The sequence below is a fragment of the Apteryx rowi genome, unplaced genomic scaffold, assembly GCF_003343035.1.
Source record: "Apteryx rowi isolate R43461 unplaced genomic scaffold, aptRow1 scaffold_5, whole genome shotgun sequence".
Classification (NCBI taxonomy): domain Eukaryota; kingdom Metazoa; phylum Chordata; class Aves; order Apterygiformes; family Apterygidae; genus Apteryx; species Apteryx rowi.
The window spans coordinates 6040346-6056755 of record NW_020450760.1 but is presented as its reverse complement, the minus strand read 5'-3'; the positions used below and the strand labels follow the sequence as shown (position 1 = coordinate 6056755).

Sequence of the window (16410 nt, the reverse complement as noted above, 5' to 3'; positions counted from 1 at the left end):
GTGTGTGAGGATAGGGCAGATCTTAGCAGTCAAGACGCTGAGGTTCTACTGAATTCAGGGAGAGTTTTGTTCTGAAAACAGGATTTTGCCTAAATTCAAATTACTGGAGACTGAACAGCATGGAAGCAAAAATGACTGGCACAGATATCTGTGGCATAAGAATGTGAAAGCATATACCTATACATAACAGCATCTATCTTCACTGATGCTTGTGTTTAATATTAGTAGCTGTAAGCTAAGGCTGCTCCTAATAACCAAAACTGTTCCTCTGCCTATGTTGCGCAGATTCTCATTTAGAAAACAAAGGCAAAACCCGTACCCTAAAATTGCCAGCACAGCAGCAMCAAATTATGCACATGAAAGCTACTTTCTTAAAGGAAAGTCCAGTTGGGGACTGGACTGATGATGTTGTACTCCCTTCAGATAACTCAGTGCTTCAGAGCTAGGTAAGTGAAGTCCACAAACTTAGCATCAGTTTATTACAAACACTGGAATAGCTGCAATGGTTCAYACTCACCCCCCTGCTTTAGGCCGAGTGGCAGTGGACCAGAGGGGGTATCATCCTTACCTTGGCAAGAGATAGGTGTGATCCCACCTGGAGTAGCTAGTGTCTCACTGGCCATATTGCAGCTAGCARAAATGTCTTCTCCTCCTTGCCCCATCACTTTTCCTGAGTGGAATATTTTCAGCATTTAGCTACAAGTTGGGATTCATCTGCTCAGGTGAGAACCAGTCCCTGAGTGGGGAGGAAGGGGCCCCTCTCTCATTCAACTCACCTAATTTTAAAATGGCCATTAAGGTAAACTGAATGATGCCCTGCAGGTGCTGAAATGTCTTCACTGACAACAGAAAAAAGAGGGGGGAGTTAACCCAAATGTAGCTCTCAGCAGTGTGCACACCTGAAGTTAGCTGAAAAATCATAGGTGTTAATAAAAGCTCTGAGGAAGATGGGCTGTGTTCCTCACCTCTAAATCTCTTCCACCTGGCACAAGAAAAATGGAACAAATGGATAGATATTCACCAAAATAAAAAGGTTATCTCAAAAGATGACAGCTGGCTAACATGACACCCTTTGAATTTAAGGGCCTGAAAAATAAAAGCAAAACATGACAGGTTGCCTTTGCATATTGCTTAACTTTTACTTAAAATTTGGAATTTACATTTATTATATCTGAAGGACTTTTGTATTAAGCCAAAATGCACAGAAATTACAGAGCCCAAGTGGATGTCTTCTCAGTGACTTCAGTGGGAGCTGGACTGTTTTCAAAAATTTTCAAGTCAACAGAGGAAAATTACTTCAATTTAAGAGTTAGCAAGGGGCTTCCAATAAAAAAAAAAATTAAAAAAAAAAGAGTATAAACCAGGTAAGTGGAAGATGGTTTAACTACAAAGTAAAATACAGTGTTTTCATAACACATGGAAGGTCCTTGGTTATTTTACTCACCGGAAGGGAAGTATTGTTCGTATTCTACAGTAAGGATGGACATAGTCATAGTTACGAGAAAAATAACTCACATGTCAATATTATCTGCATCCATTAACACTGAGATTTCCTCTAAGGAACAGATCCTGCACTTGGACCCTAGCAAAAGAGTTAGAGGAAGCCCAGCCAAACACCAGCTCTGCTCCTCTATGTTTCTGGACTCAAAGTTACTATTACTTTCTACCTCTTTTCAGGAGAAGCTTATTCAAGAACTTACTCCTCTCAGTTTTTACTCAAATTCCTTTTTCTGTATAGTTTTATTTAAGAATAGCAGCTAACCAAATACCTATCCTAGCTCTATTGATATAATTATAAAACACATGCATTCCTGTATTAAGGAGCACGAGGAACCAGTATCTGTAAACTCTTTTAGATAGATGCAGAGGCATTTTTTTTTTCAGTTCCTACAGATCAGCCACTAAGGTTTGTCAGGATGTAACTATCTTTCATGTTTTTATCTTGATGTTAGCTCTAGTACCCAAAAGGTTAACTTTTCCAGAGAACTGACTAGAGAAGAGCAGCGTCTCCATTTGTCGGATTTAAAAATGGCCAATCTTTAGATTTGCATACTGTAGTGATATTTTGTGACTGTCTTGAGTCTGAGAGTTACTTGGATGCTCTCATATTGGCAAAACAATACCGTCAGCTCTGTTTGAGGCAGAAATATTCTATTGTTTTCACACTTTGACTTTCTGGAGATCTTTGGATGCTTCATATTACTACCCAGAATGGGGTGGATGACTTCCTTTGAGACTCAAGTTTGGATGGCAACCCCACATCTTACTCCTGCAGAATGAACATGAAGATTATAATGACAATTATATTTTCAATTGTTCTTTATTTTCAGGCACGCTTTCTTGCAGAAATTTTTGTGAATAGAGTTTACTGGTTTGACCAGCTTATTAGAACATGGGGAGCAGTGCCCTCATTCCTTACTACAGCTTACTAGCCTACATACCAGAGCTTAAAGGGCCTTACCTATCAGCAGCAGTGCCAAAGTGGAAACTAGAGGGAAAAAAAGCTAGAAAGCCAATAAAACAAACAAACAAAAAAGCCCATAAGCTTTCCTCAGGATTCTCAGCTGAGACTTGTTTGCTTCACTACAGCTGAGACAAAGAACAAACTAATGCTGTTGCAAGTCTTGGGCAATTGGGCCCTCTTCCAGATCCCAGAAAAAGGCAACACAACACCTATTAGCAGCTCACAAGGCTTTTCTCTATAATCTAAGAGAAAATGTGGAGTAGTAGGAAATGCCCATTGCAGATACCAAGAAACACATTTTATTGGGAAGTTTTTCTAGAAGAAACATTGACATTGGTGCAAAAGTCAGAAAACTGTAGAAACGTTTTTGATATTCAGGATAAGCAAAATACCAACATAAAAGGAAAGAAGTAATTAAAAACAATTTTATTAATTTTGGGACTATTAGCAAAGATTAATAGAGGTTATTCTTAAAAACATGTGCCGATTGTGCAATCAAACCTGTGTTTCTGAACCCTTGTGCTCTGGGGCCTCCCAGCTTCAACAGACATTTTGCAGGTATAATGGTCAACACAGAGATCAAATTGTAGTAGGCATGCCATTTTTAACCTGAGTGTCCCTTAAGAGTATTTTTACATAGCTATGAAGAGAGTCCATTCAGCAGAGGAAGGAGACAAGTAGGCTTGTATTTAAACAAGGCTAAGAAATAATGTTTTCATAATTTTTTTAGTTATTAAGACTGAAAAGTAAATTCTTGTAAACTACAAAAGATTTTTGAAAAGATTAATGGGAACTAAAAACAAAAGAAAAAAGACAATACAAGGTGAACAGACCATAACTTTATTGGAGATATACTCAGCTACAATTATTACAAAAAACTATTAAAGGTAATTGTGATCCATAAGGTGCAGATTGCAAACTTCTGCAGCATGATTACAGTATGAATGAATTACATTTTATGTCCCTTAAAGACAGCTGCAGCATGTGATGGTAGGTATTTTATTGTCCATCAAATTATTCATTATTCATTCTACAATGTTATTCATTCTGCTTGATTTTAACCATCTTTTCAAACTATTTACAATAAAAATGCCTGCAATTTCCAATTCTTGTTCACAAACACTTTTTTCTCTATAACTTGCTGCTGCAGTAAATTCTGAGCGCATCTACAAAGCAATTAAAGTAGTCTGTGGTTGTCAATCAAAAAAAAGAACGAAGAAACCCAAGGGACTTATTAGATAAAATTTATTTAAAAAGTGTAGTTAGCTTTGACAGAAGTTAATTTTAACTGCTAGTGGAGTATACTACAATGACCTCTAGATATTTGCTAACTTAATTCAGATTGAGTTACAGTTGATATTTAGATTACATTTCATGGTCATGAACTGTAGTGTTTAAAGTTTTAAACCTAATATGAAAGAAAAGAAATTTAASTTTAACTTCTTGAAAATTAGAGCAGTTTAAAAAGGATCAATGTCAGTAATTAAGTACCAAAATTCAAATTCCTTCTCACTTTACTCATATAATAAATAGAGATTTCCATGAGAATGCTTTTTGAGGGAACACTGTCAGACAGAGGCAAGTGTAGTATCACAGCAGATCACAAACCTATTTGCCATTTTCAGATTATGCGTGCTGCTGAGACTGGAATACATGCATTTATATAGAAAATAAAAAATCTTTGTAACATACTTATGTCGTATGCAGCAACATAAAAAMCACATTTTTCCAGTTGATGATTCTTTATTTACTTACAAGGCGAAAAACCCCAAACTCTGCAACATACATACATAAGCATGAGATCTTCAGATAAGTAAAATCAATTCACTTCTACAGATTAAAATGATACAACATCAATTTGCACTAGCTGAGGATCTGGCACCTCATCACTGGGCCAGCATTATATTCCTCTCCAGCACTGAAATTGGTCTGGATTCTTGTTAAATTCTGCACTCTACAGTTAAAACACACCATTGTGTAATGAGACTAAAAAATAGTAGGCTTTTTCGGTATGAACTTCAGCAGCATCAAGCTGAACAAACACTTCAGAAGTCACTACTGGGCACTCAATATTCAGAATGAGTGGAGATTTAGTTGAGGTTGACCAAATTACTACAGGCTGTCTTCTTGCAAAAACTACATTATATGCATAATATGTTGGTTTGTTCAGAGATAATTACAGGAGTGTCAGAGGTCATTCTAATTTTAATTACTTCACATAACAGTAAAAATGATGTCATAAAAAAACAATAGTTTAAAAATACAATCAAGAGTTTTGTTACACATCTTTGTTGTATTTTTCCACATACAGTAAAAATGCCACAGACATTAAAAATGACCTATTTAAGTTGTGCAAGTAAATGACACATTGCAGGCATTATAATTATCTTTTTCAAATTCAGTAAATCAAAACAGCAGCAAGGCCAAACCACATTTTTCCTCTCTGTTAAGCATTTTTTTCCTTGAAATGAGGTAAAGCATGGTACCAAGTGCAATGCTTATTTGTGCTACATGAACAGAACAGCGCAAAAAAAGCCATAAAAATAAAAACGCAGCATAGTTAGGAGGACTGTTTAAAGTACAGTATAATAGGATTAAGAAGATAAAAAAAAACAAATTAAAAAAAACAAGGTTCATGCCAACTAACCCCCACACTACTTATGAGGAGCCTGTGTGGTTGCTTTTGAAGATGGGTTGCAACAGTTCACTTACACTTGTGCTTATAGCATGTCAAGTGATTTCTATCCCAACCTTCAAATGATCAGATTTAGGTCTTTAATAGCATACATTGTTCAATATCAAAATCATATCAACTGAAGGGTAAAACACACAGATGCATAACATGGAAACTAATATGACTTTTCTATCTCAAAGGATACAAAGTATTTCAATGAGGTCACACTGGAAAAAAATGCGGCATTTAAAATACATTTAAAAACGCATCAGCAGCAGAAACTACTTTATAGTCAGCCACTACACATTTCAGATTTCCAATTCATAGGCTCTGTCTAGTAACAAAGCAATCATTAAACAATTCTGAAATACAGAACAAATTCAGTTAGTTTTCTTTGCATCAAAATACTCTGCAGCACTTTACTCCTAACCATTACCTGAAAACCCTGAGAATCTATAACCTTCTAACAATCAGTAAGAAATTTTAGGTGTTAAAAGAGTAACTTTTAAATTTTACAGTTGTTCATAATGTAGTTAAAACTATGCAAGACTTAGTCTGATTTTATCTGCTAATTGATCTCTGGCCAGAAAGACAGATTGTTAACATTAATGATCGTGTATTTTCCCTAAGAATTTCACTCCTATCATGAAGAAATAGCTATAACATAAATCAGCAATTTTTAAACAACTAACTCAAAGCAATTAATCTTTGAAAACTTAGTCTGTATGTTTTTACTGTTTCATTTCATTTACATTTGTTTTGTACATATAAAGACTTGTCCTTTCCTCATATTTTTTTCATGACTGAGTACCAAAGAAATGCTARAATTTGTTTACAAGCTAGTATTAGATTTCTTGGTTTGACTCCTATAATAATGCTGTTTCCAAATACAAAAACTGCTCAATTCGCAAAACAAAAAATGGTTAAAATAGAAAATATATAAACTTTTGAAAACTGTATTTCAGAAAAGCTTAATGCCTACCCCTTGCCACTAAGGCATTTTTATTTTCTTGTTGTTTTTTAAGAAAGCTAGAGCTGACAGTTTTTGTTTTGTTTTAGTGTGCATTTGTGAGGAAAGGAATAGGGTTTTAAAAGCAGGAAATACAGTATTTATTTGTAATTTAATACATAAGACACAGCATCAAGTTCAAACTATTGTGCTGGAAAACATTAAAACACCTTGCTCTGCTTTCTCAAACTTCAAGCAYAATTAAACAGGGCAAAATTGCAGCAAACCTCTACTGATATTGGTGGGAATACGAGACCCACAGCTTTTTAAAAAGGTAAATTAAGAGGTATTATAGTTACAGTGCAAAAAATTAAAATTTCAAGCATAATATATAAACATAGCACCAAAACAGAAAAAAAAAAAAACAAAAAATGCAACAAAAGAAAGAAAAAGAAAAAGAAAAAAAGAGAACTGAGGTATTTAAGTGAAGAGTGCCTACAAAAATCTAATTAAAGAAGTATAGGCAAAGCCTAAAAAATAAAAGTATGATTTCCCCCCACCCCCAAGTAGATCAAAACACCAATGAGCTAGTTTCTCTAAATTAAGGACCTAAATCACAGATGTATCAAAAGTACGGCAGTTTTATCTCAAACATCAACTTTCATGGCATTTAACAGCACAGCTTTGGTAGGTGAAATATGCATGCAACTCTGAAAAGTACAGTAAGAAATTTACATGGAAATATCTCTAGGTCTAAAGGTGCTCCATTTGTTAAATACATAACCAACTGACTATAAAATCTGCAGCATATTTTAGGTGTGATATGTCTAAGGTTATTTTGTTAGTGACAGTTTGTACTGTGCAATTATTCATTAATGTCTCCAGTATCGGAACTATCTAGCTTGCAGGTTTGTGTAAAATTGGAATTTTAGCCAAAGACCATATTTTGTTTATGGTAAAAAAAACCCMAAAAAATCTGTAGACTAACCACCTCCTCTGAATTGTTAAAAATAACCTAATTACATATATATGAATACAACTTCTATTATAATCCTGTAATAAGTCACAGCTATAGTAATGAGTTGTACTGTAAATATAGAGCTGTATCATTGTAAAATGCATAACAAAATGACGGGAATGTAAAATAGTTTGTTCCAAAAAAGATCAGAAATTAAAGATTATTAATGAGGGTTTATTTATTTTTAAGGCAAGAACCTTTTTTTTTTTTTTTAAATGCAAGACTATGTGGCATAAGGAAATTGAAATTTCATTCTACCAGTATGCCAGCCATTTCAATTAAAATCTGTCCCAAACAAATAAGTGCAATAATGATTGGGAATATCATCTTAATGCAAAAAGATGACATGGAGGAAAAAAAAAAAAAGAACAATACTGGCACACTTATTCTTTCTTATACCCAATCATCCAGTACAGTTTACCAACTGCTTTATGACTGGCACTAGTGCACAGATTGAAGAATTTCAAGATTACTATATATAAATCTAGCAACTGCATTAGGCATAAGCTCCCTGGCCTTCTAACACTAAGCAAAGCTGTACTGACAATAAAGTAAAACAAAGACCTGACAACAATTATTCTGAACACTTGCTAAATGTCATCATTAAAGCACTCTTGTGATTAAACAAAGCAGAAGTGAGGAAAGAAGACAAGATTGTGTTTGCGCAAAAAACTATAACTACAATTAGTTCCAAAATTTTATACACGTTAAATGTTTTGTTATCTATTCTGTTATCAAACAAACTTTAAATTCTGTCTTCAATTTGTTCCTCTCAACATCAACTTTTTTAAAAATTTGTTTTATTTGTATGTTTTTTCCCTCCCATTTTATTTATTTTTAAGAGGCGTCTCAGCTGTTTGGGACCTGAGGTTGATTTGCTTTGAGGCTTCGTAGTGCTCTTCTTGCAGCTGCAGATTTGGCAATCCTGTAGCTTCTGCCAACACCTTTAAACTTGCCCTTTCCTACAACTTCCACTGTTACTCTGACCTTTCCATCATAAGTTCTTTCTGCAGGGCTGCAAAAACACACACAAAAATTACTTGCTACCTGGGCAAGTTAATGTGAAATAAGAGACCTACATTCTCTTTTCTACAGCAGTTAGAGCAGTATAGCTAAACAGAAATCATTACTTTTCTCAGAAAGTTACAACTAGGAAAAAAAAACAAACAGTGAATACAAAGATCACCCTAAGTGCTTAGTGAAGAAGAAATTAAAAGTCATTCATGACATTTAAAAATCCTCAGCAGTTCATAAAGCATAGCTTAAAAATGTTTTATAGCACTGTGTACCAAAGAAAATTTATTCTTACCTAAATTTGGCTGTCTCTGGCTCCATCTCCAGCAGCTCTCGCACTGGGGAACGGGGCACATTCGCAGAAAATTTTTCTATTAAAAAAATAAAATTGATTTTTGTTCTCTGCATAGCATATGGTACTTAATTACTAAATTTTTTTTCTAGAAAACTGACAATACCTATTAGTGGCCTCATCATTGGATAGTACACTTGCCAAACCATTTCCAAAGACATTCCACTGTCCATATAAATGGCACCAGCAAGGGACTCGAATATATCCCCCATGGCCTTTGGTACTTCAATGTCTTCTTCTTTTTCTTCATCTTCTTCAGATCTTCTGAGCTGTTTGCAATTACAAAAAGCCGGGGCGGGGGGAGAGAGGAGGGGAGGAGAAGAGACAGACATTTGCTCCTTTTAAAATAAAACAAAGATCTTCAGAAATGTAAGTTCTCTTACACCCTATCCTGAGCTGCTTCCTTTAAGTTTTTCATTGACAACTTTCCAAAGTGAAATCATTCTTTTATTCCCCAAGGAAACCAAGTTGTTGGATATATCATTTTTCAAATGTGAAAAAAATTCCCCAAACACCATTGTGTACAGAGACCTTATATRCTTTGTGAATTCCTCCTGTAATAATTCTGTAGGATTTCACCACAGGTCTGTTTTTTTCCAATAAGAAACAGACTTGGCTCTACCAGTTAATATTAGAAAGCCATTCACAATGAAAAAAAAAAGAGTTCATATTTTAAACAACTCCTAGAAGGAGGCTTTGGAAGAAAATAGGACGTACCCTTTCCATGCCTCTTCTACTCCAGAAGATAAGCACAAGGTAAGTATTAGTAAAATAAGCCATGAGTAGCAATGTCAGACTGAGATAATATGGTATTGTATAGGCACACTTAGGTACTTTTAATGTAGCAAGCAGAGTTTTCTTCTATACTGTTAATTTTAGACAATAGTCTATTCCCCTTATAAACTTTCAGTCTATGTCAACAGGTCTTGTGTCAATCTACTCCATTACTAAAATATATTTCAAATACATATAATATACTTCCACCTAAGTGTAAACAAAGCAATCTGAAAACAAAAAGAAGTGTCAGACCATTACTCCCTTCCACAGAAACAGAAACAAGTATCTGCCTATCTTTTCTCTTCCTGCAGTGGCCAGGCTCTCACTCCATTTGGGTGAAATCCAGTTCAGGGTTTAAAAGTCTATGCTAAGTCTTCAGTCTTTTTAATAGTCACCATAATACATCATGAACTAGTTCCACCCCGTATTTCTACCTAAAATAAATCAAACAAGGAGTCACTTGGTTTGTATGCCCTCCAAACAGGAATTTTGATGGTAAGAAACAAATTCAACTATATTTTGAATAGTGTATTTCATTCTTAGTGCATATTCAAGCACTTTAGAGTTATACAGTACTTAATTTCTCTCTCCCTCTGTTATTTAAGAGCTATACAGCAAGGGACAACAGATGTTTCAGGAGTGAGATTTGAAAAAGAAAAGCAGATGACGTGGAGACACACAYGGAGACCAGTCTAGCTGGCATGAACTGCTGAAACAAAGACTCTTGCATTAACTGTGATGAAATAAGAGTTTCAGTAAGTCAGTGCCAGACCAAGATAGGGAGCAGGCACAGGGAGAGTGAAACAAGAATTTTATTTGAAACAGCTATCTTATAATTTGGTTGCAACTTTTGTGAAGTTTTGAGGCAATCTTTGTGCATAACAGCAGAAACTGAACAAAGGTAAGAAATCACTGCTATGAGCTCTTATAATTAGTTTCTAGTCTTTCTACTTATAGCATGAAGAATATTCTAACATGAAGAATAGAAGGATAACAGAGTTTGATCCTCTGATGTAAAATAATTCATACTATCTAAATTTCAATGACAAATTTCTTAGTCACTGTTTTCTGAAACTTCCCAAAAAACATATGGATTTCACTCTGTGACAGATGCAAGGGTTGTAAACACATACATACACTGAAGTCTTCCGATTCCCAAGATTTTAAATTGCATATCAGAGAGGAAATTATTAAAGGTGATGATAACATGTTTATTTAATGATAGAGTATTCTCACACAGATTATTTCTTAAGAGATTAAACCACAGTTTTTAAGACAAAAATCTACTATATAACATTAAAAAAAGGATAATTAATCAGTGAGTCCATCTCTTCCTAGTTAGAATTTGACATAGAAGGCCCCTGCTTTCATTTTCTGAGCAGCTCATTTAAATGAGTTGGTTTTAGTCCATTCTCCAGCAAATAAGTGTTATCATGAGCTTTCCTGCATAGCACAGATATGATCTCTATTTTCAAGCTTTCAGTTAAATTATTTTTCAAGTGGTTTGTTTGAAAGATGCTCATAATGTTTCCCTGGCTAGCAGAAATCATCCAGAATAAAAACAGCACAGAACTCTGTCACAGTGTACTACATTAAATAAGCCCTGCTTTGTGCCAAGATAGTGTTGTTCATGGTGTTGCACTGATGTCCTATCCCATGTCACTATTATGTGACCTAGTGCCTCTTTGCCACAATTATTTTCATGGTATAGTAATGCTTTTATTCAATCAGTGCTGAAAACTAAGAAAAACGTGTGGGGAAAAACCAACAACACTAAGGTAAAATACTGACTGAAATCAGGTGTCACAGAAAAAATCTGGAGGGCAAACCTGGTTTCAATTTAATTACTTTGACTGTTTTTATTCACTTTAAACTTTCCGAAGATTGTATTTTATTTTGCATATTTAGTGCTTTATTACCGGGAGCCACCTGCTTCTTTGGCTGCTATGTGCATAAGGCTAAAGCACTACAAAAAAGTGCATCATGTACGAAATCCAATGACAAACTTCAAATCAGGTACCGAACACATTTTTTCTACTACCACTAACCTCAGAATCCATTCCTTGCATTTCATTCTTTTCCATTTGAAACTGTACAAAGTCATCAATAACATGAAACAGTTCAGGAGAGACAGCTTTGAAGTACTTGTGGTAGTCATACTTTACAGCTAGTGATGCAAAAATGGTATTATTGACTAGAGCAGATCGTAGGTCAGTAAGAACTCCTGGAGAGTGTTGCCGTGGGTCTTCATAAAGGTGCTTGGTTATGAGGTAGTCCAAAATTGCATCTCCCAGGAATTCTAAGCGCTGGTAACAATCTTACAGCATTGGAAATAAAAGAATGTACAACAACACAATTAAGTTTAATGCACGCATTCTTTCCAGGCCTTTCTGGATAGGAAGTTTGGTACACTGCCATGTAAATACCACAGACTTACCAAGAGTCAAAAAAAATAATGTGTGTTTTAAAACAGGTATCTTTCTGAGTTTATGTTTAGAAAGATTTCTAGTGAATTACAAAAAAAATACAAACCAAATTTATATTTAGTAATAAAGCCACTTTTGAACCAAATGTTAATTTATGTCAGGCTAGCAAAAAAACCCTGTGTTCATAATGAATTAACCCTTGTGCTCAAGGTCTTTAAATTGTCCTGAGAAAATAAAATGTACAAATAAAAATCAAGAGATTCTTCTACCAGGCTGATCTGAAACAGACGATAACCAAACATCCAAAAATGAATAAAGAAATCAATATAGTAAAAGGAATATAAAACCTGAGATTTTTTGATCCAATTTGCCACACATTCAGACTTCTTGAAGTGCATTGAACAAAGAATCCCATTCAGAATGGATTATTTTAAAAAGAAAACTGAAAGTGGGAAGCTTTTGCTGTTCAGATAATTGACAGTGGTTAGAGAGTTATGGAGGTCTATTTTTAGAAAATAAATAAAACTAAAAAAAAAAAAAAAAAAGCAAACAGGGATAGGTGGGAGGAGAGGAAGGAAGACAAAATTACCATGAAAGTAATATGGCATAGTGAAATGGCTAGTAGGAAGCTGCTTTTATAGTAGCTGAACCTAAGATACTGCTAGATCTCAACCACTGCTCCTTGTGAAAAAAGGTACCTATAACAGCAACTCAAAATTGTCTTCCTTGTTAAACAAAAAAGGACCTGGAATCAAAAGTTTCTGCTGACAACATAATTTTATCTAGATATTATACCTTACTGCTCTCATTTGTTAATCTATATAAAAAAAGGAATTATCTACCTTCTATAGATTTTGTGAAATATTTGTAAAAAGTAAATATGTAAGTAGGTAATGCTACCTCGAATAAAAAAATGAAAGAAATAGTTTCAGTGTTTTGTCAGAACTGTTTCTTAATGTATTAAGATTTCAAAATGACTTATTTTTTTAATTAAAGAAGAGATTTCTTACTTCTTGGAATACGGAACCAATTCAGTATGGGGAAAGATTCAGACTGCTGACTGCACAGGAATTTGCTGTTCACTTCAAATAGGGCTGAAATTTTACCTTGGTTTGGTTTTAATTGCATATTATTGTAGGAAAATATTTAAAGCTTAAGAAAGAACAAATACTAAATTAATAATTTAAATAGAATAAGCAAACATAATTGAAGACATTTGCTAACCTAGGAATGTGCATTTGTGTCAAATCTTTTGTGAGATCATGTATAGAAGCATTAAGCAGTTAACCTGAAATTAATATTTAGTCTGACTTAGTAAACTGCTTCAGCTTTGACTTTAAATATTTACTCTATAATATACTTGGACTTAAATTAAACCTCCAATTCACAACTTCAAACTGAAGTCTCTATATTTTGCTATTACATAGACTATTTGGCTAATAAATGTTGTATGGTCTAATTTTACTGTTCAGAAGTACAGTCAGAGTAAAATATTTGGGATTAAATTATGGGAAAATTTTGCTAAATATATTTGCAAAATGTGACAGCTACACTTCTAGAAATACACTGTAATTTAGAGTTACATAAGAATATATGTCAGCTAAATGGAGATGTCACATCAGCTGTATACAACTAGTGATAGAGGGTTAGAGATGAAAAGTGCTCTTTCCTGAAGCTTGGTTAAGCTTCAGTAAGTCTTACATCTGTATCAAGACAAAATATGAATTATTCATATATCAAGATACAGCTTCAATAAGTATCCCCCTCTAAATCAGTAACGATATTCTTTTCTAAGATTCTTTTTGCATTCAGAGGGCACTGACTTCTTAATGTGTTAAAATAACAAGGCATATCATAAAAGGACTATGTATGGGAACACAACATACACTGCCTTTATTCATAATATAGGGAAAAATAGTTTCTTTAAGACAACTTACCAGTTATGGTATTATAATGGTAAGAGGCATGAGTAAATGCCTGAAGAAGATAAGCCTTGTTCTTAAAACTGTAGTTTATTTTCTTCTCAAAGTTTTCAAAGCCAGAAATAAGATGATTCAGGGTTTTTTCAGCATCTGGGTGATCAAACATACACCTTGGTGGAATCTTCAAACAGCCATACTCCAGGTCTTTATACAGAGAAGGCTCTGAACTAACTACAGAAGCAGAAACAGAGTTTGGTGAAAGATTTTTCTGCTGACTGTTACAGTTCTCTCCAGTAGCACACAAAGTGCTTTCCCAATCAGTCTTTTTAATTACAGGGAGCACCTTCAGCCCCAATGAACACAGGAAAAGCTGAGCAGCTCTTTCACCACAGCTGGTCAGATAGCAGCCCAACAAGGCTTCCACACAGTCTGCAATGCTTTTGTCAGCAATACACTGTTCTGTATGCAAGTCATATGAGATAGACTGTTTTCCTGCATCAACACCACAGTTTTCTTCTGATGGGTTCCAGAAGCCCACTACAAAATCATCCTCTTCAACAGCCTTGCTAGGATCCAGATAGCACATAGCATCCCAAGAGCTATAGTCAAAATCATCAAAATCTGATGAAAACTGAACATTACCCAGGGAGGACTTTTTGGGTGCTTTCCATTCATAGTTCGAATCAGTGGTTGAAAAAGGCGAGAGAGAAATTTTCTTCACAAAAGCCCCTGATCCCATTAACATATTATCTATGAATTTGATATGTTCCTGATCATACTCCAAAAAATCATCTTCAAAGTCTGCTTCTTCCTTGGGTAACCTCCACATTAGGTCTTCATCCTCCTCCTCATCATCATAATCTTCAAGTTTACCATTAGCCAAATTCTCCTTTGTCTATGAAAGAACACACATACACACACACAAAATGCAGTACAAACAAGGAAAATGATAACCTTTGATTAAGGAAATGCCGTAAGAGCAGGATGTGGATAGTAACTGCTAATAATAAGCCTGAACATTTTTTTAAAACTATTAACAATGTTCCTAATTATATTGTCTAATTAACATTCTAAGACTAAAATAATTGCCTTGGAACACAAAATCTTAACTATTAACCTAAAATAAGTAGTATATATTTTACATACAACACATGCTACATTTCACAGGAATACAGACTCATGCTTATATTTGCATCCTATGCATATACCAATTAAATGATATATACTTGCACACCAAGGTAAACTAAGGAAAAAAATTCTAAATTAACAAATTTAGAGAAGTACAAAGAAACAGATTTGGGTGCATTTTTCTCTCTAGCTGCTAAAGTAATGCTATTACAAATGTTTAATCAAGGTAATTTAAAAAATTCTTTCTATATTCTTCCATTCTAAATAATAAGGTGTTTGCAAGGGTTTACTATAGTAACAGTCACCATAATCTTGGTTTTGGGACACACAAATGGAAAATGCACTAAGTGAAACAACTGTAAGAACTTCCTTTACCCTAGTGCTTCTATAATTATCACTCAAAAGCAGCAAAATATATTTCTCTACATTGCCAAGTACAGTTAGTTACAAATAGTTTGTAGTCTACTTGGCAAACTAATAGACAATAAGTTTAGAGAATCAGTGTAGGTAATTTTTATATTACAGATCAAAACCAGGAGTCTAATACCAATTAGTTGGCAAGAATTTAATGTTTATGTGGGTGACAGTCTGGATAGCATGTGTCGGGATTCAGTAAGTGATCTAGCTATTTGAAGAAATCAGATATAGACCAATTTTTGGTTCAACATTAGAGCCACAATACAAGTTACAATACAATACAACTTAATTTTAACAGACATGATATCCCTCCAGTTCGTCACACATTTTATAATATTGCCAGGATTTGAATAGAGCAGGTCTAAGAATGGAAGAGCAGAAACTACGACACACTTTGGTAAGATTGGGGTGTTACTTATTTTTACTAAGTATTAACGTATACATTAAGTCATAAAGTAGAATAATGTAATGCAAAGGCAACTAGTATTAATCCTATCTCTTTAAACAAGTACATATTTGTTTTATTTCAGTTATACTGAAATATAATTTAAACTTCAGTTTAAAGTTATAGCCTCACCTAATTAACAGAAAACTTTAAGTTTTCTCTGATTTTCTAATACGTACATACTTACAACAGCAAAGTAATGACATCTCATATCTCTTCCCTGCTCATCTGGAGCAAATTGATAGGGACTGAAGTAAATTATAAATTGAACACAGATATGCCCAAGCTATACAATGCTGTACAATTTGCTATGGCCCCAATCCAGGAAAGCACTTAGACATATTAACTAAACGCACAAGTAGTCCTCCTTACATCAAAAGGACTACTCAGAAGCTCAATCCTGCATCACTGATATCAATGGGAATTCTGCCACTGAATTTGAAAGGAGTAAGATTGGATTCAAAGTGCTTTTCTGGATTGGGTCCCGAAAGCTAACACCATTTTGAATCAAGTGAAATAGTCTATATCTGCCCTCAAACTAGGCAAGTCAAACTGTAGGTCTCAGCTATCTAATCCTGAGAATCTGTGAACCAGATGCTAATGTTGGGGACCTCTCCCTTTGGGCTAAACGCACGACCCTTTAGAGCTGTGGATGTGTGGCAGCGCTAAGGCACACCAAGCAGTGCTCAAAACCATCCAAGGGTCAAACAGATCACAACCTTATCACAATGGAGCAGGTTTAGTAATGAGAGAAAAAAGGGTGGCTCTAGAAAGCCATAGTTCCAGCACATCTTGCCAAAAGATTTTCTGCTGCTAATTAATTA

General features: G+C 34.6%; 1 protein-coding gene across 11 annotated transcripts in view; it reads right to left on the bottom strand.

Moving 5' to 3' along the window:
• Nucleotides 1-3290: 3290 nt before the first annotated feature.
• Nucleotides 3291-16410, bottom strand: part of DICER1 (dicer 1, ribonuclease III) — a 73033-nt gene continuing 59913 nt past the window's right edge. For 10 of the 11 annotated variants that reach the window (XM_026079463.1, XM_026079464.1, XM_026079461.1 and 7 more), the window contains 5 exons: nt 13612-14491; nt 11297-11565; nt 8578-8740; nt 8415-8490; nt 3291-8120 (listed from right to left, as the gene is read on the bottom strand). In XM_026079463.1, the coding sequence (XP_025935248.1) occupies nt 7955-8120; nt 8415-8490; nt 8578-8740; nt 11297-11565; nt 13612-14491 (1554 nt within the window). In that variant the 3' untranslated portion in view covers nt 3291-7954. Of the gene's footprint in view, nt 8121-8414; nt 8491-8577; nt 8741-10085; nt 11566-13611; nt 14492-16410 lie in introns of those variants that run through there. The other variant, XM_026079471.1, reaches the window with a different exon arrangement.